This window comes from Carettochelys insculpta, chromosome 4, assembly GCF_033958435.1.
Source record: "Carettochelys insculpta isolate YL-2023 chromosome 4, ASM3395843v1, whole genome shotgun sequence".
Classification (NCBI taxonomy): domain Eukaryota; kingdom Metazoa; phylum Chordata; order Testudines; family Carettochelyidae; genus Carettochelys; species Carettochelys insculpta.
Genome location: NC_134140.1, coordinates 45,235,533 through 45,262,474, shown reverse-complemented (window position 1 = coordinate 45,262,474; position 26,942 = coordinate 45,235,533). Strand labels below are relative to the sequence as shown.

The window sequence follows — 26,942 nt, the reverse complement described above, 5'->3', positions numbered from 1 at the left end:
ATGTATGTAATTCGTATGTTTTTAGGATAATATTTGTATAGTATTTTAATCCCATTCCAGTTGTATCATATTTTGTTCCTTTGCAATAAGGATGTATAAAGAGTGAGTAACTGCTTTGTCAGTTGGGACCATGGTGATTAAAATGCAAACAGTAAATACAACTTCAGGTGTGGAATCAGATTGTGGGATTAAAATGAATGAAAAACTGATGTGTATTAGGATTGCAAAATTCTAATCAATATTATCCTTTGATTAAAAAACAAGCAAGCAAAGGAAAGTGTAGAAGGTGATGAAATGGAGGAAAGATGCCACATCTGTTGTGCTTACATGTTTTTATGTCGATAAGTATGTTACATTTGGAAAGCTCCAATAGCACTAACTTTCCATCTCCTGGAATTTATCTAGATATTTGATTACAGTGTAGATACTGCACTTCATCAAATTGTTTAGAGTTCATTGTTCTAAGTGTTAAAGACATCAGTACTAAAAAGTAAGGTTTCAGTAGAGACAATAAAAAACATCCAATGTGAGATGACACAATATTTCAGTGTAGTATGGCTACTCTGGTGCAAGCCTGAATACATGGACCCCCTTCTATTCTGTTTGAGAAGAGGGCAGCTATTTCTGTATGTAACAGCACTTTTTTATGTTTGTTTTATTAACTGCTGGGGATGGGAGGTTTTCCTACATCATTAAACAAAGAAGGGGTGATAGGAGACAGCTACTATATGTTTTAGTCTTAACTCTGCCTCTGGCACACTTCCTATACGGGAGTTTGTGGATTCTCAGAAGGCAATATAGCTGTCTGCCTCAATTCCTGTGCTGAGAGATTTCTCCACAAGCTAAATCCAGGAATTTTCGGCTGTATCTACACTCAGAGATAAAAATCAATCAATAAATCAGTAAAGTCAGTTAGGCCAATTTTTCCAAGTGCCTGGTGGCACTGCAAATTCCATTAGCTTGATTATCATCATTGTTATCATCAACTGTGGGCTCACTGCCCATTGGTGGCTGATGCTTCTCTCACTATTTCCTTCCATCTTTCCCTGTCCAGTGTGAAATGGCTTAATTTCTGTAGACTAGCTCTGCACCAATCTGCTATATCATCTACCCATTCTCTGTGGGGTCTGCCTCTCCTATTCAAACCATCCATTATGCCAAATACCAGGGACTTGATTTTTTCGTTCATCGGTCATTCCGCAAATATGCCCGAATAGCTGTAACTTCCATTGTAACTTCCTTTTACAGTAGGTTCTCTTTCGGCTCCATCTTCCTATATAATTCTTCGTTGGTGACCTTCTGCATCCATCCTATTCTCAGGATCTTTCTGTAACAAGTCCTCTCAAATGCCAGTATTCTTCTCTTTGAATCTTTCATTATCACTCCTGTCTCACATCCATACAACATGCTGCTGAATGCACGTTTTCGAGACGCTCAGTTTTGTTCCTAAGCTAATTGCTTTGCTTTTCCAGATCTGATCCATCACCTTCAAACTTGCTCTTTTTTTCCACTATTCTAGTCTCTATTTCTTTCTTAAAGTCTAGATCATATGTTATGTTGCTCCAAGATACATGAATTTCTCTACATTCTCTAGTTCAATCCCATCTACATTTCTCTTCCTTCCTACTTCCTTATCTCCAAATACTGTTGTTTTTGATATTCACTATGTTTGTACTGCTTCCCTTCCTCCTTTAGCACCTGCACAGTTTTCATTAGCTTCTCCTCATCTTCCTCAATGTTAACTATACCATCTGCAGACCTCAAGTTAATTCTTTTCCCTCTTCCTTGATCTCGTCCATGGCTCTCTCTAGATTCATGATGAAAATACTCGGTGACATCTGATCTCCTTGTCTCATACCTCTACTTGTTCTAAACCAACTTCCCAACTCCCCGCATGTTCTCACCATTGTGTCCACATTGTCACTGATATCCTTCAACAACCATATCAGTCTGGTATCCACTCCATACGACTCCAATACCGCCCAAGTCACTTCATCTATACTGTCAAATGCCTTCTGAAAGTTGACAAAGCAAGAGTAGATGTTCTTGTTCTTTTGTCAAGCTTTCTCCACTATCAATCTTAGTGCCAATATCTGCTGTATGGTACTTCTGTCTTTCCCGAACCCTGCTTGCTCCTCTGCTAGATGTTCTTCTGTCTGCGATCTTAGTCTCTCAGTCAGTGTCATCAGCCCCTTGCCTAGATGACTGGTTAGGGCAGTTGTTCTGTAGTTCTTGCACTCCAATGTACTTCCTTTCTTGTGTATTGTCACTAGCACATATCTTGTCCATTCCTTAGGTGTCTTCCCTTCTTTCCATGCTATATTACATAGTTAGTGTATTTCCTGAATCATATTTTCTCCACCCTATTTGATCATCTTTTCCATAGTCTTATTCTCAGGGCTCTTGTTGTTGTTTAGTCACTTCACTGCCCAATTTATGGTGCACTAAAATCAACATAATATCAAAATCCTAAAATTGTAGTAATCTGATGGGTGTAGCACTCAGTTCAAATTAAAAATTCCAAATGAAGGGTAGTGAGGATGTGCCGTGTCTTTAAATCGAATTCATTAGCCTCCAGAGATGTCCTATATGTGCCCCACAATGCCTCTGCTCTGGCCTCTTCCATCTCTCCTGCTCTCGGGTGCAGAGGAATTAGGCAACAGGAAACCCATGGCTATAGGGTCATGAGAGGCTGAAAAATCTTTTTTTTTTCCCGCTAGTAGTGCAGCTGTGGGGTCTGTGGTTCTGTGTATACCCCTGCTAGCTGTTCCCCCCCACTCCGGGCTGCCTGGTGCCAGCTTCTGCCCCCCTGTACCATGTGTCAGCCAGGTTGTGGGTGGGGGGTCATGCTTGTGTGATACGACAAACTTCTTTTCAGCCATGTACATGTTGTCCTGCCTCCCACATACCCTCCACTCTCTCTGAGGGGTGCAACGCATTGTGGAACTTTCCCTTGCCCACATCACATGACAGCTAGTCTGTAGGTTGCGGGGGGTGGGGCACGGTGCTTGGATAAGAAACTTCTTTTCAGCCACTTACATTTTTCCCGACCCCCACATGCCCTCCCTTCCCTCCCCTGCCGGAGGTCCCACGCAGTCTGGAACATTCCTGCACTCAGCCGCATCATGTGGCTTGACCCTGAACCAATAAAAGGACATGCTGCGCAAGGTATCGATGAGGGTCATAATTTTCAAGGGCTGGCTGTAGCCGGGGTTTATTTAGCTGCCTGGGGGATGTCTCCCTTCCAGTCATGATCTTTGGGGGCTGCCTGTAATCTGGGGTCTTTCAGGCAGCCATGGGAAGTCTCCCTCAGTGGTCAAGATTTTTGGGGCTGGCTGTAGCTGGGGAATGTTTTAGCTGGTTGGGGGAACATCTCTTTCAGTGGTCACAATTTTTGGAAGCTGGCTGTAGCTGGAGGGTCTTTTATCTGCCAGGGGATGCCTTCCTCGGCGGATGTGATTTTAGGTCAATGGAAGAAAATACTTTTGTCACTAGAGTGGCTGTCCTCTGGGACCAAATTTTTTTTTACATGGGCTTTATCAAAAGCCAAAGGGTCTGGCTTTATTCGGGGGTCTTTTAGCTGACCAGAGCCATAACTGTTTCAATGATGCATTTGAGTTTGTGTAGCAACTGTGTCTACTTAAACATATGGGTCTTTCACAGGAGGCCTAAATCCAGATTAAAGTTCCTACATAATGAAAGGGTCTCTGTGGACGATCATGATTTTCATGGCTGTCAAAGGTCTGCAGTCTTTTAGTTGCCCCGAGCCATTACTGATGAATCATTCAAGCTTTAGTGGAGGACCTGTGTCTTCTTAGAGTCCTCTTTCCCAGAGGCCTAAATCCATATCCAAGCCCTAAAGAAAGCCTAGTACATTGCTGATATGGGCAGGTGATGGGTCTCTATGGGTAGTCACAGTTTTCAGGGCTCTCAAACATTATGATTTTCAGGTGCTGGCTGTAGCCAGGGTCTTTTAGCCACCGAGTGGCATGTGTTTCAAAGAAGGCAATGTAGTAGCTGTACAATTACCAGAGTTTTCGAAGTAAGGCTTGCAAGCAGGGAATATTCTTGTCTTGAGGGTCTTTTTTGGAAGGTCCAAACCTGGCTATAGTCTGGAGTCTTTTAGCCACCCCAAGCTGTGAATGACTCATTCAAGTTTTAGTGTAGCACCCATGTCTACTTAAAACATACTTAACACAGCAGAGGAAAGGGGAGTGAAATATGGAAAGATGTCATATAGCCACATCTACTTGCAGGGCCAAAATGCTACAGGGCTCAGGGAACTGTGGGATAGGTTCCACAATACACGGCTGCAGCACTCGATTTAAGCTACTAGGGTGTGTGGCAGCAGTAAATTGATTTTTGTGGGGAGCATGTGGGAAGGTGAAGATGCTCAAAATCGAATGCATAAAATCCAGCCTTAAGAAATCAGTTTTAATAAAATCAATTTCATCTCATAGTGTAGGTGCAGCCTCAGAGACCTTTATCCTGGCTTGGCTCTTTTACCTTGTGTAAGGTGCCAGAATGGTAGAGAGTACCTTAACCCTTGTTGTTTCAAATGCTCATCAGGGAGAATTGTAGTAATCTTAGTAGAAGCAAGTAGATTTTTGCATCACTGGACACACCATCCCTTGAAAGAAAGTCGGGGGAGTCTGTTGGTTTTTCATGCCAACTGTGTGGTGCTGGTCCTTAGTCACCTTCTTTAAAAATTATGACCAAGATTTTTCAAAACCAAATAAGGATTTTGGGTGCCTACTTTGAGATGCCTTAAAGAGCCATGATTTTCAAGGGACCTGTGGTATTCATCATTTTCTGAGGCTAGGTCTACACTTACACCTTGAATATTGATAGCTGCTATGCAATTTTAGGTATAAATAAATAAATAAATAAATATAAATAAAATTGCATACCAAAAATTGTTTTTTGCATCCGTCAATATTCATCCCTGTCCCCACTGCAGAATGCCGATGACAGCAGTCCGCCCCTCAGCATTCTTTAATCCTTGTGGCTCACAAGGATTTCCGGCACGCTGGAAGATCGAACCTGCATGTAAGTGTAGACCCACCCTGAAAACCAGGCCCTTTTAAAGGTTTCCGTCTGTCTGTCCCTGTATGTGTGTATTTCGTGAGGGGAGAGAATGTAGTACTTAAAGAAGGTTAAAATATCTTACTCTAGGTTCAGGAATGATTCAACTGCTCACTCTTGAGTCAGTGGTATCTGAACATATTCAGAATCCAGAGTGGAAGAAAGATGTAAGTTTTAAACACAAAGCACAAGCACATCCAAGATAAAACTCAGGCTTGGAAGCTTTGATGGAAAGAGGGAAGCATAGGGTACAAAAATACAACAAAGTAAAATCTTGGAAACAAGTGTCTATAGCTAACAGCTTATGTTTTGCTACAAGTATTTATTTGACCTTATACATGTTTTCATCCCCATTTTCATGTCTTAGTCACCGCTTAGTGCAGTATTCTTTCAGAGGGATTATCATCCCAATGCACTCCTGATTAACAGCAAGGTCACAGGGTACTCTCAAAATAGAAACAAAGGAAGGATGGTTTTAAATCTCAGTGTTACTCAAGCATTAGAGCAGAAAGCATAATTTTAATATGCTCAAATAAAAAGCATTGTGAGCTACTCTAAACTATTAAACTGGGGAGGTGGTTAGACTAGCTAGTATTGTCTGACATATACTTTGTGCTTTAGTTTGTCATGATTGATCTTTTTTTTTTTTTTACTGTTTCAGAGAGTCGTATGATTCTGGATGCCTTTGCCCAACAATGCAGCCGGGTTCTTAGTCTTTTAAATTGTGGTGGAAAACTACTGGACAACACTCGCTCTCAGTCCATGATTTCTTGTGTAAAGCAGGAAAATACAAGCTACAGTGAAAGACAAGAGCAGTGTCAGCTGGGGAAAATGGTCCATAGTCAGACATCAGACAATTTAGATATAGAGATGCAGTATATGCAAAAGAAGCAACAAACCTCAGCCTTTCTGAGGGTTTTTACTGATTCCCTACAAAATTATTTGCTTTCTGGAAGTTTTGCATCTCAGAACCCCTCATCAATAAATGATTATGGCCATCTGGCAGATGTGGATCCACTTTCAGCCTCTCCAGTACACACTTTAGGTGGATGGACATCTCCAGCTACCTCTGAATCTCATGGTCACCCATCATCATCTACACTTCCAGAGGAGGAGGAGGAGGAGGAGGAGGGATACTGTCCCAGATGTCAAGAGCTAGAGCAGGAAGTAATTTCACTACAACAAGAAAATGAGGAACTCCGGCGAAAACTGGACAGCATTCCAGGTAAGTGTTCCTAGGCCATATAATATTTCATTTAACAGCAGATTTACTTTATATAATGGACTGTGCATGGATGATAATATTAATACTAGTTTTAAAAGGTTATTACTGGGAGTTTCATTAGTACTTGCGAAAAACACAGCAACCCTATTTTAAGGCTCCAGCCCTAAGTCCTACAGTTGTGCCAGCTATTGTACTTAATTTGGTATTCTATACTGTATCTTCAGTTGATAAATTTCCATATGAACTGCAACACCTAGACACCCATTGTGACTTCAGGACAGAATGCAGTTATAACTCTGAATTTGCTTGGTTTAGGGGCATTTAAGTCATAAGTAGTTTGTCATGGTACTTTAAAATTCGTGCTTTCATATTGCTTGCCTCTTCTGTTATTTAAATGGCAGTTATAATTTGCAAACCTAGTTATTTCCTCTTTTTCTTAACACGCTGATTCAAAGTTTACATGTATCCATATTTTTAACAAAGTGGATGCAAAATTTAAATTAAGCTTTATCCTCCCAAAAGCACACCCAAGCTATCCAACCTAAAAACATTCCTCCCACCCTTCCCACCCGTCTCCAGGAAGAGCTTGGGAGAAAAGACTTTGCATTATGTCCTGAACGTTGAACTCTGTCTGAAGAAAGCAGGGAGAAGGAGGCCAGTGTATAGTCAATAACAGAAAATCCTTCACTGAAAACTCTCACCTGCCTTTTGTTTAAACAATCAAAAAAACAAAACACCCTGGTGGCTATTAGCACTTGAGATCAATGGAGAAGTTTGATTTTATGAGATATCGTAGCTCAAAGGATGTTTCAAAAGTATCTTGGAACCGAGTTCTTTAGACTTTTAATACGGGTAAAAACCTACACCATGCTTTTTGAACACACACACTTAAACTAATGGTTTGCAATGTTTTGCAATTGCTGAAGGCTTTGAAAGTTCTTCAGGTATAGCCCTGTATAGAGCACATAACAGTAATCCACCAAAGACATGACAAATGCATGGATAATTCTGGAGGGCTGCACCTCAGAAGAAAGAAAATCACAACCTGAAAGCCAAGCACAAATGAGAAACTGTCCTTGGCCCCAATTGTTTGAACATCCAGATGATGATCCCCAAAGAACCCCAAGTTATAAATCTGAACAAAAAGAGATTAAAGCAACTTACATAGTTTACACTGTTCCTCTGGTTCTGCCCCTCAACGGCCAGCACCGTGTCTTACCTCAGTCAGTGAACCCTGTTAGCATTGACCATAATGCATAGGCCACGCTGAATATTCAACACAAACTGCAAGGAGTAGAGCAGACAATTGCAAAAACTGGTAGTCTGTTCCAGTGGTGACCAAAGTGGAGGGTGGCCCCCGTGGAGGCTGGGGGTGCAAACAAGAAATTTCATAAGCAGGGCACCACCCGGTTCACTTCTGGGCCTCAGACTCCTCCATCTCATTAAAAATGTTGAAATATGTTAGTTTTTTAGGTATCTGTGTTTGCATTTATATACCAATTAATAAAGGGTTTACATTCTACAGGCTTATTTTCTTACATGTGCCAAAAAGGTTCTTTTTCATATGAACATAACTGAAATTTCCATCAGTTTGGATTAAATTAGCCGGGTCCTGCTAGTTGCAGGGTTGAAAAATAGGGCCCAGTGTAAAAAGTTTGCTCACCTCTGATCTGTTCTATAATTAGATTAATCAAGCCAGTACACACACAGATTTTGTATACCTGATGAGTTACCCAAATGTCAAAAATGCTATCTTCTTCAAGCAATCCAGCCTTTGGCATGCATCAAGACAGTAAGTCTAATATAGTGAGAGATTACTAAAAACATATTCACTATACTTAAAGTTCTGCCAGTCACCAAGGGTAGGACATTACCCATCAGGCTAATGACTGTTTTGGATCTCACACAAATACGTGCTTACAGCCAATTGTTATTAACCTAATCTAAGATTCATTAATACAAAGATGAAGAGAGTTGCTATGGTTAAAATGACAATATACATACAGGAATGAAGTTCTTAGGTTCGTTTCAAAGCAGAGATGGTGAGGCTGCTGATTTATAAAAAGTCCTTTAAGAGTCAGTTTAACTGGTTATAATTCAATAGGCAGCCCATGTTCAGAACTTGTTGAAATTCTTCCATGAGAATTCCAGGATGGATCCACAGTAATCTAGAAACCAGTCTGATAGTTGGACTTCCCCTGTCAAAGTTTACGCAGATTAAGATTTGAGAGAGAGATCAGGCCTAAAGTTTCTTTTGTATTTGAAGGCCAGCGGATAAGCCTTTTGGCCGGAATGATCACAGCAGGGCTTCCCTAGAGAAAGCACAGATAATATATCTTGTTGTTTTGAAGCTAATTTCTGTTTCCTAAGCTTACACTGGAAGCTAGTTGTATTCTTTAGCAAAAGCAATCAACCATTCAGATGGTTCACTGGAGGTTTACTGTATAGAATTATAAGGTTCAAAAAGAAATGAAGACAATAATATTATACTACCACAAGTCCAAGCTGAATGATAATATCCTCTTTTGACCTCGATCAACAGAATACATAAATATTGTGAGACAGGAAAAGAATTTTAGCATATATACTCACCCCTCGTTAAATGAGTACTTCTTCTTCGAGTGTCCCCGTGGGTGCTCCACCATAGGTGACGGCTTGGCCGGCGCCGCAGATCGGATCTTCCAAGCAGTTTCTGCCGGACCGCGCATGCGCCGGCGCGTGCCGCTCCCTGGCGCGCTCCTGGCCATGTGCGCGATCCGGTCCCCGCCAGTTCCTCTCAACCGCCGTCGGCTGCAGACGGAATCTGACTAGGCTAAAGCCACATAGCGTATTCAACGACTTTATTTGTTTTCTCTTTAAAGTTTTCAGTTATTTAGGCTACCATAAGTAGCCGGTTGTTATTTTGTAAAAAAAAAAAAAAACAAAACAAACGACAAACAAGCTACGGAGGGACAGCTCAAGCCAGTCCCAGTAACAAGCGCCGGAGGCCGGGAGCTAGGGCCATCAGCCCTCCTGCTGAGGCAGGCCATCGGACGGGGAAACAGCACAAGAAGGTGCTAAGTACCCATAAACAAACTCAAAGACTCACCAACAATGTCCTCCTCAGGCTTTAAAAAATGTGAGTCCTGCCGAGAGGCGATGCCAGTGTCCGATGGGCACAGCCTATGCATAAGGTGCCTGGGGGAGTCCCATGTGGCACAAAAATGCGCCTTCTGTGCAAAACTAACAACCCGAGCACGGAGAGACAGGGAGATGAGGATTAAACTGCTGCTTCTTGACAAGGCCCTCCAGCCAGACGTGCTGGAGCGGCCGCAGCAGGAGGGACCCTCCGGGGCCCTTAGAAGAAAAGCTGCCTCCCTCACTCCATCAGCGCAAAAACGGAGGAGAGTTTCTCCAACCCGATCCCTGCCGGCAGCAACAGTGAGCGGGACGGGAGGAGCAAGCAGCCCCCAGCCGCAGCAACAGCTGATCGGCGGCGGCATGGAGAGCCACGTGGAAGCGGCTCAGCCTCTGATAATCAGCCAGCCGCTCCGCACCACAGGCAGGGCAGCGGCTAAGCAAGCACCGGTACCGGCGGCACCGCAGGGAGCAGCACCGACCCCCGGGGAACCGGCGGTGCAGAGCGCGCAGGCACGTAGCCTGCAGGCGCAGAAGGACTCCGCACGTGCGGCACCGCCTTCGAGCGTGCCTAGCACGGTGCCGATGGGGCCGGGATCCCCCGCCCATCAGGGGGCGGAGTTACCTCCCTTAGGGAGGGGAAAGGCTGCACACAAGAGGAGGCACTGCAGCCCCTCTCCAGACAGGGCTGTGGAGCTCTTTTCTCACAGCCCTCCGCTCATGTTGCAGACTCCAACCAGAAGGCAGGGGTCCCCCCTAGCCTACCCGGAGCCCCCTTCTCCTTTCCTGCAATCAGCCTCCCCATGGCTGGCACCACCCTCACCCTTCCTGGGATTTGAAATGCTGGACTATTATGCAAAATCGCTCTCTCCAGTGTCTCGACGATCCCCCTCTCCCAGACACAGAGGGTACGTGCAAAGGGAATGGTCAAGGTCACCTTCCCAGGAACAGTGCCTATACTGCCATGGTCGTCCCTACCACGCGGGGCATGGACACCATCGGCAATCTACCAGGGAAAGATCCCCACATACTACCTCGTACCCCCGAGGGCAATCGCGATCGGGGACAGAGACTCAAGCATCCCAGGGGGGACTGGCCGTGGACCCAAGAGATTTTCCCTCGCAAACCTCCAGCGAGAGGGCGGCGCACCATCACCATCAAGAACCGGAAGGGTCCAAAGAAATGTACCCCAGCGGTTCCTCGTTTTCCTCCCCGGATGAGGCCACGGCCTTAGGGGACGTCCATCCTAAGGACGATCTCAAACAGTTCCAGGAGCTGTTTAAGAGGGTAGCTTTCACGCAAGGCATCCAGACAGCACAAGTGCAAGAGAAACATCATAAGCTCCTTAAAAATTTGAGTTACCCGGCCTCCTCCAGAGTAGCAATACTGCTTGATGAAGCGATCTTGGAGTCCGCCACTACCATATGGCAGACCCCTGCAACTATTCCGCCTGTCCAAAAGAGAGCGGATAAGAAATACTTCGTGCCGGCGAAGGGCATGGAGTTCTTGTTTAGCCACCCCCAGCCAAACTCCTTGGTGGTGGAGTCCTCGCAACAAAGATTAAAAACATCTCAATTTAAAACAGGGGGAACGGACAGAGATGCCAAGAAGCTAGAGCTGTTCGGCAGAAAGGTCTACTCCTCCTCCACCTTAACATTGCGAATGGCAAATTACGCAGCGCACTTGGCGAACCATAATTTCGACAACTATGCCAGATTAACTTCCCTCATGGACTCGCTTCCAGAGGACAAAAAGCCGGTCCTCAAGGCCATAGTGCAAGAGGGCTACGCGGCTGCGAGGATGGAAGTTCAGATTGCTTTGGACGTTGCGGACACGGCAGCACGTTCCACAGCAACTGCAGTGGTGATGCGACGGGAGTCCTGGCTCCAGACCTTGGGTATACCGAGAGATCTGCAGGCGAAGATAGTCGACCTTCCCTTCGACTTGCAGAAGCTGTTTGCTGAATCAACTGACTTGGTCCTTCATTCCAGTAAAGATTCAAGAGCCACACTCAGGACCCTGGGGATTTACACCCCTCCATACTCAAAGAAAAGGTACTACCCACAGCAAAGGCGGTACCAGTACCAGCAACAGCGCCCCCAGTATCACAGGGGTTACGAGCAAGGGCAGCATCAGCAGCACCAGCAGTACAGAACCCCCAGGCGACGCTCACAACAGGGCCGTCCGTCCTCGGGGCGGGGCCAAAGGCCACAAGTTTGACATACAGATCCAGGGCTGCGCCATCACCACCATTGCACAAGATCATCCGAAACGACTTTTTCACCATCGCCTCCGACCATTCTACGACCAGTGGCAAAGGATCACCACAGACAAATGGGTGCTGGAGATCATAGCCACGGGGTACGCCATCCCCTTCCAGTCGCTCCCGCCGCCGCGACCCCCGCCCAAGCCCCACCCCCAGGAGGCCTCCCATGTAGCCAGGCTCAGGCAGGAGGTGGCCCACCTCGAGTTCATAGGGGCGGTGGAAAAGGTGCCGGAGCAACTGCAAGGGAAAGGGTTCTACTCTCGGTATTTCCTGACGGAGAAAAAGACAGGAGGCTGGAGGCCCATCTTAGACCTTCGTGGCCTCAACAGGTATCTACGCAAGCAACGTTTTCGGATGATCACGATTGCCTCCATCCTTACAGCACTGGACGATGGAGACTGGTTCGCAGCCCTCGATCTACAAGACGCGTACTTCCACATAACCTTCCATCCGGCTCACCGGCGTTTTCTCCGGTTCATGGTGGGCAACGAACACTTCCAATACAAGGTCCTACCGTTTGGCCTTTCCTCGGCCCCCAGAGTCTTCACCAAGACCTTGGCAGTGGTGTCAGCCTACCTGCACAGACAGGGGGTGTTTATTTTCCCGTATCTGGACGACTGCCTGCTCAAAGGGACCTCGAAAAGGGAGGTTCTCCGCATGATACGCGTCACAGCAAACACGTTCTCCTCACTTGGCCTGGTTATCAATCTGGCAAAATCAAAGATAGACCCCTCACAGGACATACAGTTCATAGGGGCTCGCATAAACTCGGTCTCGGCGAGAGTATACCTACCAGAGGCTCGCTTTCGAGCCATCGGTTCCCTCGTGCAGGTCATCACCTTCAGCCCTACAGTGCCGGTCTTGACGTGCTTGCAGCTGCTGGGCCACATGGCAGCGGCGACGTTTGTGGTACAGAACGCCAGGTTGCACATGCTCAGCATGCAACACTGGCTGGCAAGTGTATACAAGCCGGCGGTACACACCGTTCACAGGGTGGTGTCGCCCTCACCTGGGGTGCGCGAATCCCTGCAATGGTGGGTAAACCCCGGGAACTTGCTAACAGGGGTACCCTTCCATCAGCCGCAAATATCGGTTTTCCTCACTACGGATGCCTCCCTCATAGGGTGGGGAGCGCACATGGGCGAAGAGGTGGCTCAAGGACTGTGGTCACCCACGGAACAGTCTCTACATATCAATGTTCTAGAGCTCAGAGCAGTGTTCAATGCCTGCAAACACTTTCGAGACCGTATACAAGGCAAAGTCGTCGGGATCAGTACAGACAATACCTCCACCATGTTTTACATAAACAGGCAAGGAGGAGCTCGATCCCGTACCTTATGTGCGGAAGCAATCCGCCTATGGAACTGGTGCATCGCCCACGATATAATCCTAAGAGCCTCATACTTGCCGGGCGCGCACAACGTGAAGGCAGACCAGTTGAGCAGGCGTTTTGCGCTCACCCACAAGTGGCAGATCCGTCCCGATCTACTACGGCCGATTTTCTGCGCATGGGGGTTTCCCCAAATAGATCTGTTTGCCACTCAGCACAACAAACAGTGCCCACGATTCTCCTCCAGAGCAGGGCTGGGCCGGGGGTCCCTGGGGGACGCGTTCGCGATCCCGTGGGGGGGCCCCCTGCTTTACGCGTTTCCCCCCACAGTGCTGATCCACAAGGTTCTGCAAAAAGCCAGGAGAGAAAAGGCTCGGATGATCCTGATAGTCCCAACGTGGGATCGCCAACAATGGTTCCCCCTACTCCTGCGCATGTCAGACCGCCCACCGATGCCTCTTCCGGTGGCGCCGGATCTGCTCACGCAAGCCCAGGGGTCCATAGTGCATCCGCACCCCCAAAGCCTGCGACTGCAAGCATGGCTAATCCATGGCTCAGCTCCCTAGAGAGCACATGCACAGTGGAAGTACAGCAAGTCCTAGAAAGTAGCAGGAGGACTTCCACTAGGAAAACCTACAAACATAAATGGACTCGCTTCATGGCTTGGTGTTCTACCAAGCAGCTGGCCCCCCTTTCGGTGCCTATACCTACAATTCTAGAGTATTTACTGGACCTCAAGAGAGCAGGACTCTCGCTATCCTCGTTAAAGGTCCACCTTGCCGCCATCTCGGCGTTCAGACATGAGGATGGAGGGCACACGGTGTTCGCCCACCCTATGGTTACCAGGTTCCTCAAAGGGTTGGTAAACCTCTACCCCCCTCGGAAACCGATTCCACCCTCGTGGAGCTTGGACCTGGTGCTTACCACACTCATGGGACCACCGTTTGAGCCCTTGGCCACGGTTCCCCTTCGCCTCCTTACAATAAAGACGACCTTTCTTCTTGCAATTACGTCAGCTCGTCGGGTGAGCGAGCTTGCGGCAGTCATGGCAACGCCGCCCTGCACTGTTTTTTCCAAGGAGGCGGTAACCATACGGCTGCATCCAGCCTTTGTTCCCAAAGTTTCTTCCGAGTTTCACATTAATGAACCTATTGTTCTACCCTCGTTTTATCCAAAGCCTCATAACTCCAGCGAAGAGGCGCGCCTACACCTCCTGGACGTGAGGAGGGCGCTAGCCTTCTACGTAGACAGGACCAAGTCCTTCCGGAAAACGGATAGACTCCTAGTCTCCCTCGCTCCCAAATCGAAAGGAGAAGGTCTCTCATCGCAGAGAATCTCAAAGCACATTGTATCCTGCATAAAAATGTGCTACGAGCTCAAAAAGACTCCTTTGTCGGCCACTCCCAGGGCTCATTCCACCAGGGCGGTGGCAGCATCAACAGCCTTTTTCAAGGGCGTTGCATTGAAAGACATTTGCAGAGCGGCGACCTGGTCATCCTACGACACCTTCGCCAAACATTACGCCCTTCACAGGGTATTCCAAGAGGATACCCGTCTCTCTGCAGCGGTCCTCTCGGGGACCAGCTGCACATAATCCGATTACCCACCACCTATCTTGGGTTACTGCTGGGTAGTCACCTATGGTGGAGCACCCACGGGGACACTCGAAGAAGAAAGGGAAGTTACTCACCGTAGTAACGGTGGTTCTTCGAGATGTGTCCCCGTGGGTGCTCCACTTCCCGCCCATCCTCCCTGCTTCGGATCTCTGTTAGTGTTTTGCAGGGGCACCCGGGGCGGTTGGTCGAGGAACTGGCGGGGACCGGATCGCGCACATGGCCAGGAGCGTGCCAGGGAGCGGCGCGCGCCGGCGCATGCGCGGTCCGGCAGAAACTGCTTGGAAGATCCGATCTGCGGCGCCGGCCAAGCCGTCACCTATGGTGGAGCACCCACGGGGACACATCTCGAAGAACCACCGTTACTACGGTGAGTAACTTCCCTTTTTACTTACAAGCACGTGCTTAAACGAGGGACATACATACTTACCTTAGTTCACTAGACGAGTGAACTCCCCCTGCTAACACGAGCTTAACCCCCTCCCCACAGCTCCAACCTGCTGTAGTCTGACTCCCCTACCAGCTGGCAGACCCAGCCCACCACAGGCTTAACCCCCCGCCAGCCCTGCGGCCCCAACCCACAGCAGCCAGAACCCCCCCACCCCCCACACTGGCCCTGTGGTGCCAACCTGCGGCAGCCTGGCCCCTCCCCCCAACCCATGGCACCAGAATCCGCCTTCCCGCTCCCACCCCCATTGGCCCCGCAGCTCCAACCCATGGCAGCCTGATCCCTCACCGGCCCCATGGCCTCAACCTGCAGCAGCCAGACCCACCCCCACTGGCCCCGCGGTGCTGACCCACGGCAGCCTGACCCACAGCTGCCTTACGCCCAGCTGGCCCCATGGCCCTAGCCTGCAGCAGCCAAGACTCGCCAGCTCCACAGCCCCAACCCACGGCAACCTTACCCCTCCTCACTAGCCCCGCAGCACCAACCCACAGCAATGTGACCCGTGGCCCCGACCCATGGCAGCCTTACCCCCTGCTGGCCCTGCAGCCCTAACCCACAGCAGCCAGGCACCCCCACCCCCCTGCCAGCCCCAGGGGCCCAACCTGCAGCAACCTTGCCCCCCCAGCCCTGCAGACCTAACACGTGGCAGCCTGATTCCCTGGGGCCCCAACCCACAGCAGCCTGACCCGCCCCCCCCCCCCACCTGCTGGACATGCAGACCAAACCCACAGCAACCTGACTCCCCCTGCGGGCTGGCACACCCAACCTGCAGCAGCCTTAAGCCCCTCACCCACCCATGGACCCCCCGCCCCACAGTAGCCTGAACCCCCTGCTTGCCTCACAGACCCAACCCACCACCAGATTTTAACCCTCCCTCCTACTTATGGCCCCAAACTGTCCCCAGCCTTTAACCTCACTCCCCCGCAAGGTTCTCTTACCTTTCAAAAACAGTGCCATATGCTGCCACTCCCTCCCTGAGCACTAGGAACCTAGCTTAGACTTTTATGTTGTATTTTAATGGTAATGTAGTGCCCCTCTATGAGTTTTTACCTATGAGCAGAAAGTTGAGAACCAGTTGTGCTCCTATAGCAAGGGATGAGTGTCCAAGCTAATTACATCACACTGTTAAACTTCTAACAAGATACAGGCAAACAGACAAAATATACGTACTATGTACCCTTTGATTCACTAACTATAGAAGCATCCATATTAAATTTTCTATTTACTCAGCATGACTAATAACTGTCTTCAAGGAATGGCCTTGTTTACCACTGTAGTATACTTCTACTGTATCATTAAGGTCTGATTCCAGGTCACCCAGCCTGCTGGTTGCTTAAGCCTCCCAACTAGTTATTGGTATATCTGATCAGCGACAAAGTCCAGGTTGGGTGAAACAAAAATGTACAGTAGTACAGAAGATATTCCAAAGGCACTATAGCTCCCACTACTCTTTATTCATGAACAGCTTTATATGCCACGTGGGGAAAGAGGGATGACAAGATTGAAACCTGGGAGACCCAAAATGACAGAGTCCTTGCTGCAGAGTTCAGAATGCTCCCCAACAGGTCAGAGGTTCATAGAAGAGGACTATCAGATCATCTAGTCTGACCTCCTGTATATCACAGACTTATACGTTCCAGCAAGCTATCCATGTGTGAAGTCTAATAATTTCTTGTCTGCGATTTAAAGCATAAATTGTGTTTAGCTAAAGTATAGCTTTACAGAAAGGCATCCAAGTTCCGATCTGAAGATGTCAAGGGACATTAATAGTTTGTTCTAGTGGTTAATCACACTGTCTTAAAAATTTGTGCCTAATTTATTGGACTTCGTGTGGCTTCAGCTGCTGGATATTAGTTCTTGCTATGCCCTTCTTCATTAAAGAGCCTTTTAGCAATCAGTATTTTCTCCCCTGAAGGTTCTTATACCCTACAATCAAATAGCCTCTGTCTTCTTTTTGATAAGCTAACCAGATGGATCATTTTGAATCTCTCACTGAAAGGCAGTCTCCTCAGCCCTCAAAATATTTGTGACCTCTTGTCTGCACCCCCTCCGTTTTTCAACATCCTTTTCAAAATGTAGACACCAGAACTGGATGCAGTAGTTTTACGTCAGTCACACCAGTGCTATATACACAGGTAAAATAACCTCCTTGTTCCTCTATTCATACAGCCAAGAACTGAATTTGCCCTTCCGTGCCACAGCATGCACTCGGATCTCATGCTGAGTTGCCCATCTCCTATGACTCTTAAATCCTTTTGAGTCATGCCTTTCCAAGATACAGCCCCCATTTTGTAGATGGGAGCTGAATTTCCTGTTCCTAGATCTCTAACTTTGTATTTGACTGTATTAAAACATATTTTGTTTGAATGGGACCCATTTAGTCAGTGATCCTGATCATTCTGTGTGACTGATTTGTCCCCTCAAAAATTTGGCAAGCAACATTTGTGGATGACACCAGCTGTGATTTTATATTTACTACTAAATCACTGAAGAAGATATTGAATAATGTCAAGCCTCATATTGAGGCTCCAAAAGTCACTAGAAACATGCACTTCGATTCACCATTGACAACTCCTTTTTAGAGGTCTGTCACTTATCAGTTCCTAATCCATTCCTTCTGTGTGCTAATATTTTATAAAGTCTTTTTTTTAACTGGAATGTTGTATGGTGCTATGTCAAATTCTCTGCTAGTGCCCAAGTATGCTACATCAAAGTTACCTTTATCTCCCAAACTTGTAATTTTTATCAGGTTTGTTTTGACAAGACTTGTTTTCCATAAAATGTTGATTAGATCTAATTATATCTATCCTTAGCTCTTAATCAAATCCCATTTAATCTTCCATTACTTTGTGCTGGATGAACATCAGGCTAAGTTGTCTGTAGTTACGTAAGTCATCAGCTCTCTTTTCTTATTTTAAGAAGTCACTCACGTGTACAGGATCAACCTCTCTAATCCAGAATTCTCTTATCCAACATCATCTGTAAGTCGGCATGATTTTAGTAAGATGGATAACTATTTCTCATGGGTGTGGCCAAGTTTCCTATGATTCCATAAAGTTTGTTCACAGCCACCAGTCCTGGATCTCAGTGTTCCGAGCTGTTACAGAGCTGTAATTTACCCCTAAATATCTTCTAAGAGCCCTGTAAGCAGTGAAAGTATTGGTAAAGCTGCTAGACAATATTGAGCTCCCAAGGTCAGGCAAATTCTCTACTCCCAAGGGTGTCAGATTAGAGAAGTTAAACCTGTAGTTCTTTATTGTCCTACCATGGATAGTCGGCATGTCATAAACACCTCATCTATGATTATCAAAGGCTACTAGAATGTAGAGTAAATGTGCATGGGTAATTAACAACATATAATTAGCAGAAGATCAACAAATGAAAGCAGCACAGTCTGCATAACTTCATATGTAGGCCTAAAATCAAAATGACAAGAGTCAGCGAAATCTATGGACTCTCAGCATTGCCATAGTTGCTTGACTGCCAAGGAGGATTTGGGTCCACATTGTAGCCCAAAGCTCTCCAAATGTTTCAGAAGCTCCAAGGAGTGAATCTGTTTAAAAATCGACTAGAGAGGATCTCTTATTTGTTGTCCCACATTCTGACTCACTCCAGCACAGAGGTTGACTATCTAGTCTGAATCAGAGTGATCTTATCCACAGACTAGTTAGCTAATTCACAGCAGGAGCTACTCTCCTCTGTATCCAAGCAGACCACTCTGATTCACCATCCAAAACATTTCTGCTGATAAAGGCTTTGTAGGGTTTATGAGGGAGCCAAAGATAAGTCATCACAAGATTCACTATTTTTTTTTTTGTAACAGTGTCACACTAATAGCCATCTGCCCCCACCAGTGCTCCAGCTTTGTGGAGACAGGACAGGGTGTTTTCTTTATTGTTTCATTTGTTGCTGGTAGCCTGTGTACCATTGTTACCTGTTACAATAGTAATAATGAAGAGTTAATTTTAAGAGGCAATTTGTCAGGACAGAGGACATTATACTGTCTTATATCACTAAAATTGTGGTTTATTGAATTAATACTGTATTCCTTGGATGATGTACTGAGCTGGTTGTATTAGCCTCCAGAGAAATACAATAAATAAATAATTTTTAAAGTAGGTTGAATGGGAAATTTATGGTCTGCCGTCAAAATGGAATGTGACACTCCTAATGGCAACATTACAACTAAAAGATAAATGCAACTGTCTGTTCCTTCCCTTCTCCTGTGGTCTCAGAACAGTTTTCTTCCTTTAAGAGACGTGCACATTTTCTACTTTTTGGTATGCAAGCCTGCGCGTAACATCAAGGAGAGTTTGCATTCTAAAATATATACACAGCAGAACATTTCTGAAGAGAGCTATGCAAAATACCATTTGTGCTGCTGCCAAACAACAGGGAAAAGTGTTGTCTGTGGATGTGCAAAAGCAATGTAGTTGTTATTTTGGTAGAGTTTTACTGAAGAAAACCACTCCCTGATCATTTAAACACAGAAGGAAAAATAAGACCGTTCTACCACCAAATCCTGTCTTCAAACCCCAACATTGTCATTTCAGCTTGTAGCGTTCTCACAACAGAGGCAGCTGAAGGTAGACAGCCTGAAATGACATTATGAAACATGCTATTTGTTTACTGAAGAGTTTAGCGCTAACTGAATGGGGCAAGGTATTTTATTCATGTAACGTGTATATTGCTAACATTGAGACAGTGGCAGAATGGACAACTTATTTGTGAAGCTCTAAGTACCTACATGGAAAACAAATATTGGTTAATTGGCTGTCCAGTCTAACAAAGGCATAACACAATCACACGGGTGGAAGTTGAAGCTAGGCAAATTCAGCCTGAAAATAAGACAGAGCAGTAAAAGTAATTAACAACAGGAGTAACGTAGCAAGAGTTGTGATGGATTCTCCTTCAATGGCAGGTTTTAGAGCAAGACTGGATGGTTTATCTAAAATATGTTTTCTAATTCAATCACAGCTACAGGACTTGAGTCAGGGCTTAATTCTGCAAAGATCAATAACTTGTGTTATGTAGGAGATCAAACCAGATGATCATAATGGTCCTTTCTGCCATTGAAAGCCAGGTACAACCTGACTCTGGGGCACAATATATATTAAGTGCCCCAGATTCAGTCCTTACATAGCACTTCACAAATTGTGACAGCCTCACAGCTTTAATAATAATAATAATAATAATAATCCACATACTGCTGCCATTCTCACTGTGACCAAAAGGAAGGCAACATTGCTAAGTGATTAAAGAAGAGGTTTAAGGGTTGGGGATAGAGTTCTCTTCCTGTCTTGCTGCATAAGCTTAGGCAAACCGTTCAGTGGGTGTATGCACAGGTGTGAAAGTGATACTGGGCAACATATAGGAAGAGATCTCAGGAGGCAACATGATGAGAGCATTTTCCTTTGCCTAGCCACAAAAAACATTACTACAGTTATTTCTTCTTGAGGGAGTGGATGAAGAAATTGAAAAAGTGGGGTTTAATAAAAGATGATGAGGAGTGTGGTACCCAGTAGGAGAGCAGTGTAGATTGGGTAGCCACAGAAGATATGAAAAAAAAAATTCATTGCTTTTTTTTTTTCCTCCTCTCTTAAATAAAACCTTGATGTTACCTTTCAGCCACTGTTTGAGTTTCTGTTGATGCTTTGGACATGTTAATTTGATGTTTCCACTCCTGATCTGCTTTTCATCTTTAAAGTGTGAAGTCCTCTTACTCATTAAAACTTTATTTAAATTAACAAGTGTTTTGCAAGGACTAGTGAGCCAAAATACCCTTTGAATTTGTGTGCTACAGCTATTTTCTCAGCTTCGCTTTGCAACTTCATGGTGCCACTTACTATAATAATCTATTCCAAATACACAAATCCATACATACATATTGCACTCACTTGTATACTATTCTGTAAGTGCAACATGCTACTGAAATAAAATTGGGCAAAAATAATACAGTCCATGTTATTCTGAATATTCGTCCAACAATATCTGGGTGAGAAGCAACTCAGTTTATGTGACCAAAAATCTACATGTACTACAGTGCGCTTTCTAAAAAGATGTTTTATAACCATTGTTCATTAGACCTTTTTGACCATCAAGTCCCAATACAAACTGAAATGTAAAATGAACTTAAAATGTTCAAAAATGAAGAGCTTCTCAAGGTGCAGCAAACAAGAGCACTAGATACTTCCAAAATACATTCAAATACAAAGATGGAATAGGAAAATCTCATCATCTCTCTTAGGAGTAAGATCTAATGGAGGTACTGTAAATCTTGTGTCTGTACATGTTGAACCTCTCCAGTCCTGTACCCTCCGGACCTGACCAGTGTTGAACAAGAGAATTGACTGGACCACAGGAGAGCAATATTGTCCAGCAGCATTACCAACCCTTCCATTACTTGCTAGGCTCTTGGAAGACATTTAGGGGTAAATTAGCACTTAACTGCACAGAACACTGAGAGCTGGGACTGGTGGCTGTAAACAAACTTTATGGGATCACAGGAAACTTGGCCACATCCATGATAAGTGGACATCCAGCTAATTAAAATCATACCAGATTATAGAGGTTGCGAGACGAGAGCATGCTGGATTAGAGAGCTTCAACTTGTAGTATTTAAAGGTAGCCATTGCCATATGATGTGATGTATAAAATGACAGTAGTGCCCTATAATGTTTGAAACTGAGTGGCAGAGGAGAAGAAGTAGAATGCCAATTAAATGTTTTAGCTACAATGAGTATTGCAGTGCTGAACAAGTCTTTACCAACAGGCACCAGTGATACGTATATGTGTGTGCACAAAGTCCTTTTAGAAGAGATTTTTTTTTTATAATCACCTGCACCACATGGTCAATATTTGGTCACCTGCACCCATATTTCTTGCAACACAAGAGAGCCAACTTTAATACAGGTAGTTTCTTTAGAGTAACTGCAAAGCCTTTCTAACTCTGGTCAGTGAACACTGAGGTTCCAACATCATCTTATGCATGTCCTGTTCACACAAAGCTTGTCTGCATCTCAATTATGCTGTGACTTCTGCTGAATATACTAAAATATATGTTGTTATGCAGGAATAGTAAAGTTACTCATGTCTGCAAGTGTTAGTAAAGATTGTAAGAGTAGAAACTGCAGTATTTGAGTCAGATATTGCAACATCAGATCAAGATAGTTTAACAGCTAGCAATTGTTTCCAGGTCTTAATGTGAAAACAAGACTGAAAATTGAATAAAATCTGAGTGGTACTGGTTGAACCTTTAAACCAGAACTCTCTCAGCCAGCAGTCTCCATAATCTGGCATGATTTTAATTAGTCACACAACAATTTATAAAGTGTGGCCAAGTTTCCTATGGTCCCTTAAAGTTTGTTTACAGCCCCCAGTTCTAGCTGTCCGTGTTCTGCGCTGTCATTTATTCTTAAACGTATTCCAGTAAGCAGTGGAAGTGTTGGTGATGTGCTAGAAAATATTTACGTCCCATCATCTGTCAAAATCCCTCATCCAGCACCAGTCAGATCCCATGGGTGCCGACAGGGAGGTTCAACCTGTACATTTAATTTCTTCAAACATCCTTCTGATCTTTTACTAGTTCTGGACCATAGACAGGGAGCAGTCTGATGTGTACCTGAAAGTTGTTTTTTTTCTTCCTCTCTCTCCAGTTTGTCTAGCCACCTTTAGGACTTTCTCTGGATCGTTGACACTGTTCATTAAACGAAGCTGGTGAATAAAGAAAGTTGATCTTTCATCTTCCTAATGGGCAAGAAAATTAGAAATTAGAACATTGGAGATGCTAACAGACCCTAGAGATTCATTTAACAGGAATTCATCCCAGCCATAAGTTTACTACAGATGTTAAATCATGGCAACCAACTGCTGCTTCTATGGTAGCTTCTCTCCTATTGGCTGTAGTAAGCAGAGATTCCTGCTGTTAATCCATCATTCACAGTGGATAGTTTTTCACGCCTGCAGGAAGTCTCATGTCTAGGTTATGACCTTGTTAATGCTCAGAGACAATTTTTTTATTAGACCAATTTAAGTGATTCTTTACGGTCACAGATGGGAACTTGAAGCACTAACAAAGTAACTCTTGGCATAGACAGTTTAGAGAAAATGGTTCCACTTTCAGCTAAGGGAGTGTTTATTCTTAGTCATAACATTGGAGTCATAAAAGAATGCCTAGATAATTTAAAATTGAATCGTAGATACAAAACTAAAGCTTTCAATGTTGGTGTTTTGCCTGCCCTAGCTGTTTTAGAGCTTTGTTACCATGTGCTTCTGAACCACCATAACTAATCAGGGAAAATTTGTTTTGGGAATACCATTTGGCATTTCAGAAGTTGTGTAGGTGAAGGCTGTTTATCCCACCCCAGAAACAAGAGATATGGTGATTTTAGTAGTTATAATATGCCCCCATCCATTTTAACAATATTAACATGCAATTTGGCACTGAAAGCATTTCTACCTTTATGAAGAATGAAGAATTTATTTATATACACGGGCTTCAGCCAGCTTGCCTTCATATTTTCAGCAGGTAATGGGAAAGCACCAGCATAGCATCAGCTGAGTTTGATTAAATACATGCAGAGTTGCATGGTATCAACTTACTGATGACACCACATCTCAGCATGTTCGTTGGCTCCCACCATACCCTTACATCTGTAGTAAGCAAGAGGGACAAATGAAACCCTGAATAACCTCAGGAGAGATATGTAATCATCCAGCATTGCATATACATGCACTCTTTCCCACCTCCATTGCCCCTTCCAGTAAATAGAAATGGAAGCTCAAGCAAGATCCCAACCATCTTGCTGGGGTCCCACAATGGCTCTACCCAAACACACACAATGGTCTTGAATGCTGTTCACAGCTCCAGTAGATTCCACAGGACCACCTGATCCTTACCCCTTGCTACCAGGCGATAGTAAGCCAGAGAAACAAATGTAGTCTCTATTTGTCACTCAATCCTGATTTCTAATAGGCAGGGCTCAAGGAATTCCACAGCTTCCAAATGCCCCCAAAGGCCTTGTCAACACCACCTCTTCAGTAAGCTTGCAAAATAAGATTGGGTAGTACTTACCAAGATCTTCAGATGGTCATTGAGTAAGGGCCTGAATAATTATTCATCTGAATCTAAATACCGTCTACCTTCTCCTTTAGCAATCAGCAATAATTGACCTCTTCCTGCTTGCTTTCACCTTCTGGGAGAGCCACGGGCCCAACAGACAAGTCTCATGAGATTTCTAGTCAGTGGTGAAATTTGGTGAGTCATGCAATTTTCCAGTCACCACTGCATCACACTGCCAGAGAACTGTCATCTTTGTGGATAGTTAAGTTATATAGAACAGTGACTCTCAGTGCTTTCTGCATCAGTCTAGAAAAACTGTTCATCTTGTCTGGGAACTCATTCAGGCAGCTCTGCAGCTCTTTCTCCAATTTAACCCTGTCCTGGGAATCTCCTGAATTGAGCAGATACAAAATAAATGTTTTTGGAGTCATGAATATGTTCTTCTTGAAGTTGGATGGAAGTAGCCCAAATACAGCTTCTCCTTTTATCCTCTCAACTCATGCTAAGCCAAATGTCCATCTGGAGAGCTCCTTTTTAAAACTATTCAGGCCCTGCTACATTGTCCATCCAGGATTTCAGATAAAGATGGGCCTTACATCAGGTGTTACATCAGGAATGAGGGGGTCTGTCCCACAAAAGCTCATCACTGAATAAATTGTTTTGTTAGTCTCTAAAGTGCTACATTTCTGCTGCTTTGTTTTGTTGGAGTACAGACTAACACGGCTACCTCTTTGTTAGTGTTCATCAGGGATGATGGTGGCTTTGTTAGCCATTAAACTTGTGTGGAACATTGTGAGCTGAAGGGGTAAGTCCCCATCAACTTGTTGTCTATCCTTCTAAGGTGAGGCCCCAAACAAGGCCAGTGGGATAGATAAATGTAATCCGTTTAGCCATTGTCTATAAAGGCCTTCTCTTGTCTCACCACAGGCCCTTCCCGTAGGGATTACAGAACATGAGTCCCTACCCCTGCCTTTTTTCCTTACCAAACATATGGCATCAGGGTAGTGGAGAAGGTAGAGCATTAGCAGCCAGTAGTTCCATGTGGGAACTCAATGGGAAGAGTGCAAATACTTCATATACCACAATTTCTCTTCTTACCTTCCTCCTCTGCTAAAAGAAACACCAGATCTCTTCTAACAATACAACAAATCAGTCCCAAAAGATCCCCACATTAAACTGGGAAGCCTCAGGTAGGTAAAATAAAAATAAAATTCCAGAGAACAGGCTTCCCTTACAGTGCATATCAAACCCACACCCATACGATGCCCCCAAATCTCTCACATTTCCAATTCCTGTAGAATCAGTGTGTTATCCCACTCAGAGTGAGGTTGCTTTTTTTTTTGCCAAGCAGAATAGGTTGCATTGGGAATTGACAAATAATGTAAGGAGAGATTCCCCCAAAACAATCTCATCCTTCAAAGTATCTCCATCGCCTTTTAGAAAAATAGTCACTCTGTATCCTTTTCTCTTCTGTGCAATTCACCTTCCCATACATAAAAATAAACCTTTTCTGCCACTTTCTTTTCCTGATATCCAATGCCTCATAGTTCTCTCAGGTTACCACCAGACTTCTTTGTTCAGGTTTGAGATCAGCGGAATATTTAGAGTGCATTTAAAAGATGAACTACAATTTTTGTAACATTTTTTTCCCTCAGCTTCATCAGTCCGCTACACTCCAGGCTGGGAAGGACATTTGCAACATGTTTTATATTAATATTCTCAACAACCCTTTTGCAGCTAGCTATGGTGGAAGTGTTCAGCATAACGCCAAACTTGAAGAAATTTTATGAAATTATTTGCATGTTAGCTTTGTATCATTTATAGTTACTCTAATATCTTACAAACATCTTGGTAACTCGCAAGATTGGACCAGTAGACATTTCCTAATAAATAATCACCCACCTTCTCGTGTTCACTTACTTCAAGAATATTACTCTGTAGTCACCAGGCTTCGTTCTGAGGTACTAACCCTGCTGCACTAAGAGGGAGCAGGGAAGCCACCAAAAAGATTGAGCTGGCTGCAGCCACTCTGAAACCTAGCTTTTATCTCATGCAATTTTATAAGTATATATGGGGACGGTAAGAAACTGAAGCTTGAGGAAGTGTGCCAGGGATCTCAGAAACCCAGGACAAAGTAAGATTTTTGCCTTCCTTCAGAAGGTCAGAGCCCAAAGGGACATCATAAGCTGAGGCCAACATTTTCAGGAATAAACAGTGACTTGAGAGCTTCAGTTCTGGGGTGTCTTGCTTACGATATGTCGAAAAGGCTTATTTTCAGAACGTGCTGAGTACACACACTGAAAAAAAATCAGGCCTCAGGTGTTTCAACTTAGACAACCAAACATTGAGCCACAAAAAATCACTGGCAACTTCTGAAAAATCTTATCCTGAACTATTAGCTAAAGCTGTTCAGATCTCTATGTATTTTGCTATTTTATAAGAACACCACCTACAAAACTGATACATACAAAATGGTGGTACAAATGTCAGGCATACTGCTATCAGTTTAATGCGCCTGCAATAATTCAGGCACAAGAATAAAGTGGTGTATTTCAAAAATGCTCCATAGTTAATCAGGGATGTGGCAGAATCTCCTTAAGAAAGACCAATAATTGAATCAGACCTAATTGACCCATCACCTCAGGAAGAGAGAATAGGATGGTACTAACACTACTGAAATGGATGAGAATGTTTGGTGTGGGAAGAAAGAGGAACAGGAAAGAACAAAATGTTTATGTATTTAATAAATTTGTACACTATCATCAATTCGCAGTTTCAGAAACGTCCTAGCATGTTT

The 26,942-nt window shown here is 44.7% G+C and overlaps 1 protein-coding gene across 2 annotated transcripts in view; it reads left to right on the top strand.

Annotated features, from left to right (window-relative positions):
- BEND4 (BEN domain containing 4) overlaps nt 1-26,942 on the top strand; it is a 44,628-nt gene that overhangs the window by 4,913 nt on the left and 12,773 nt on the right. For both annotated transcript variants that reach the window (XM_074991794.1, XM_074991793.1), the window contains exon 2: nt 5,747-6,310. In XM_074991794.1, the coding sequence (XP_074847895.1) occupies nt 5,747-6,310 (564 nt within the window). The remainder of the gene's footprint in view (nt 1-5,746; nt 6,311-26,942) is intronic.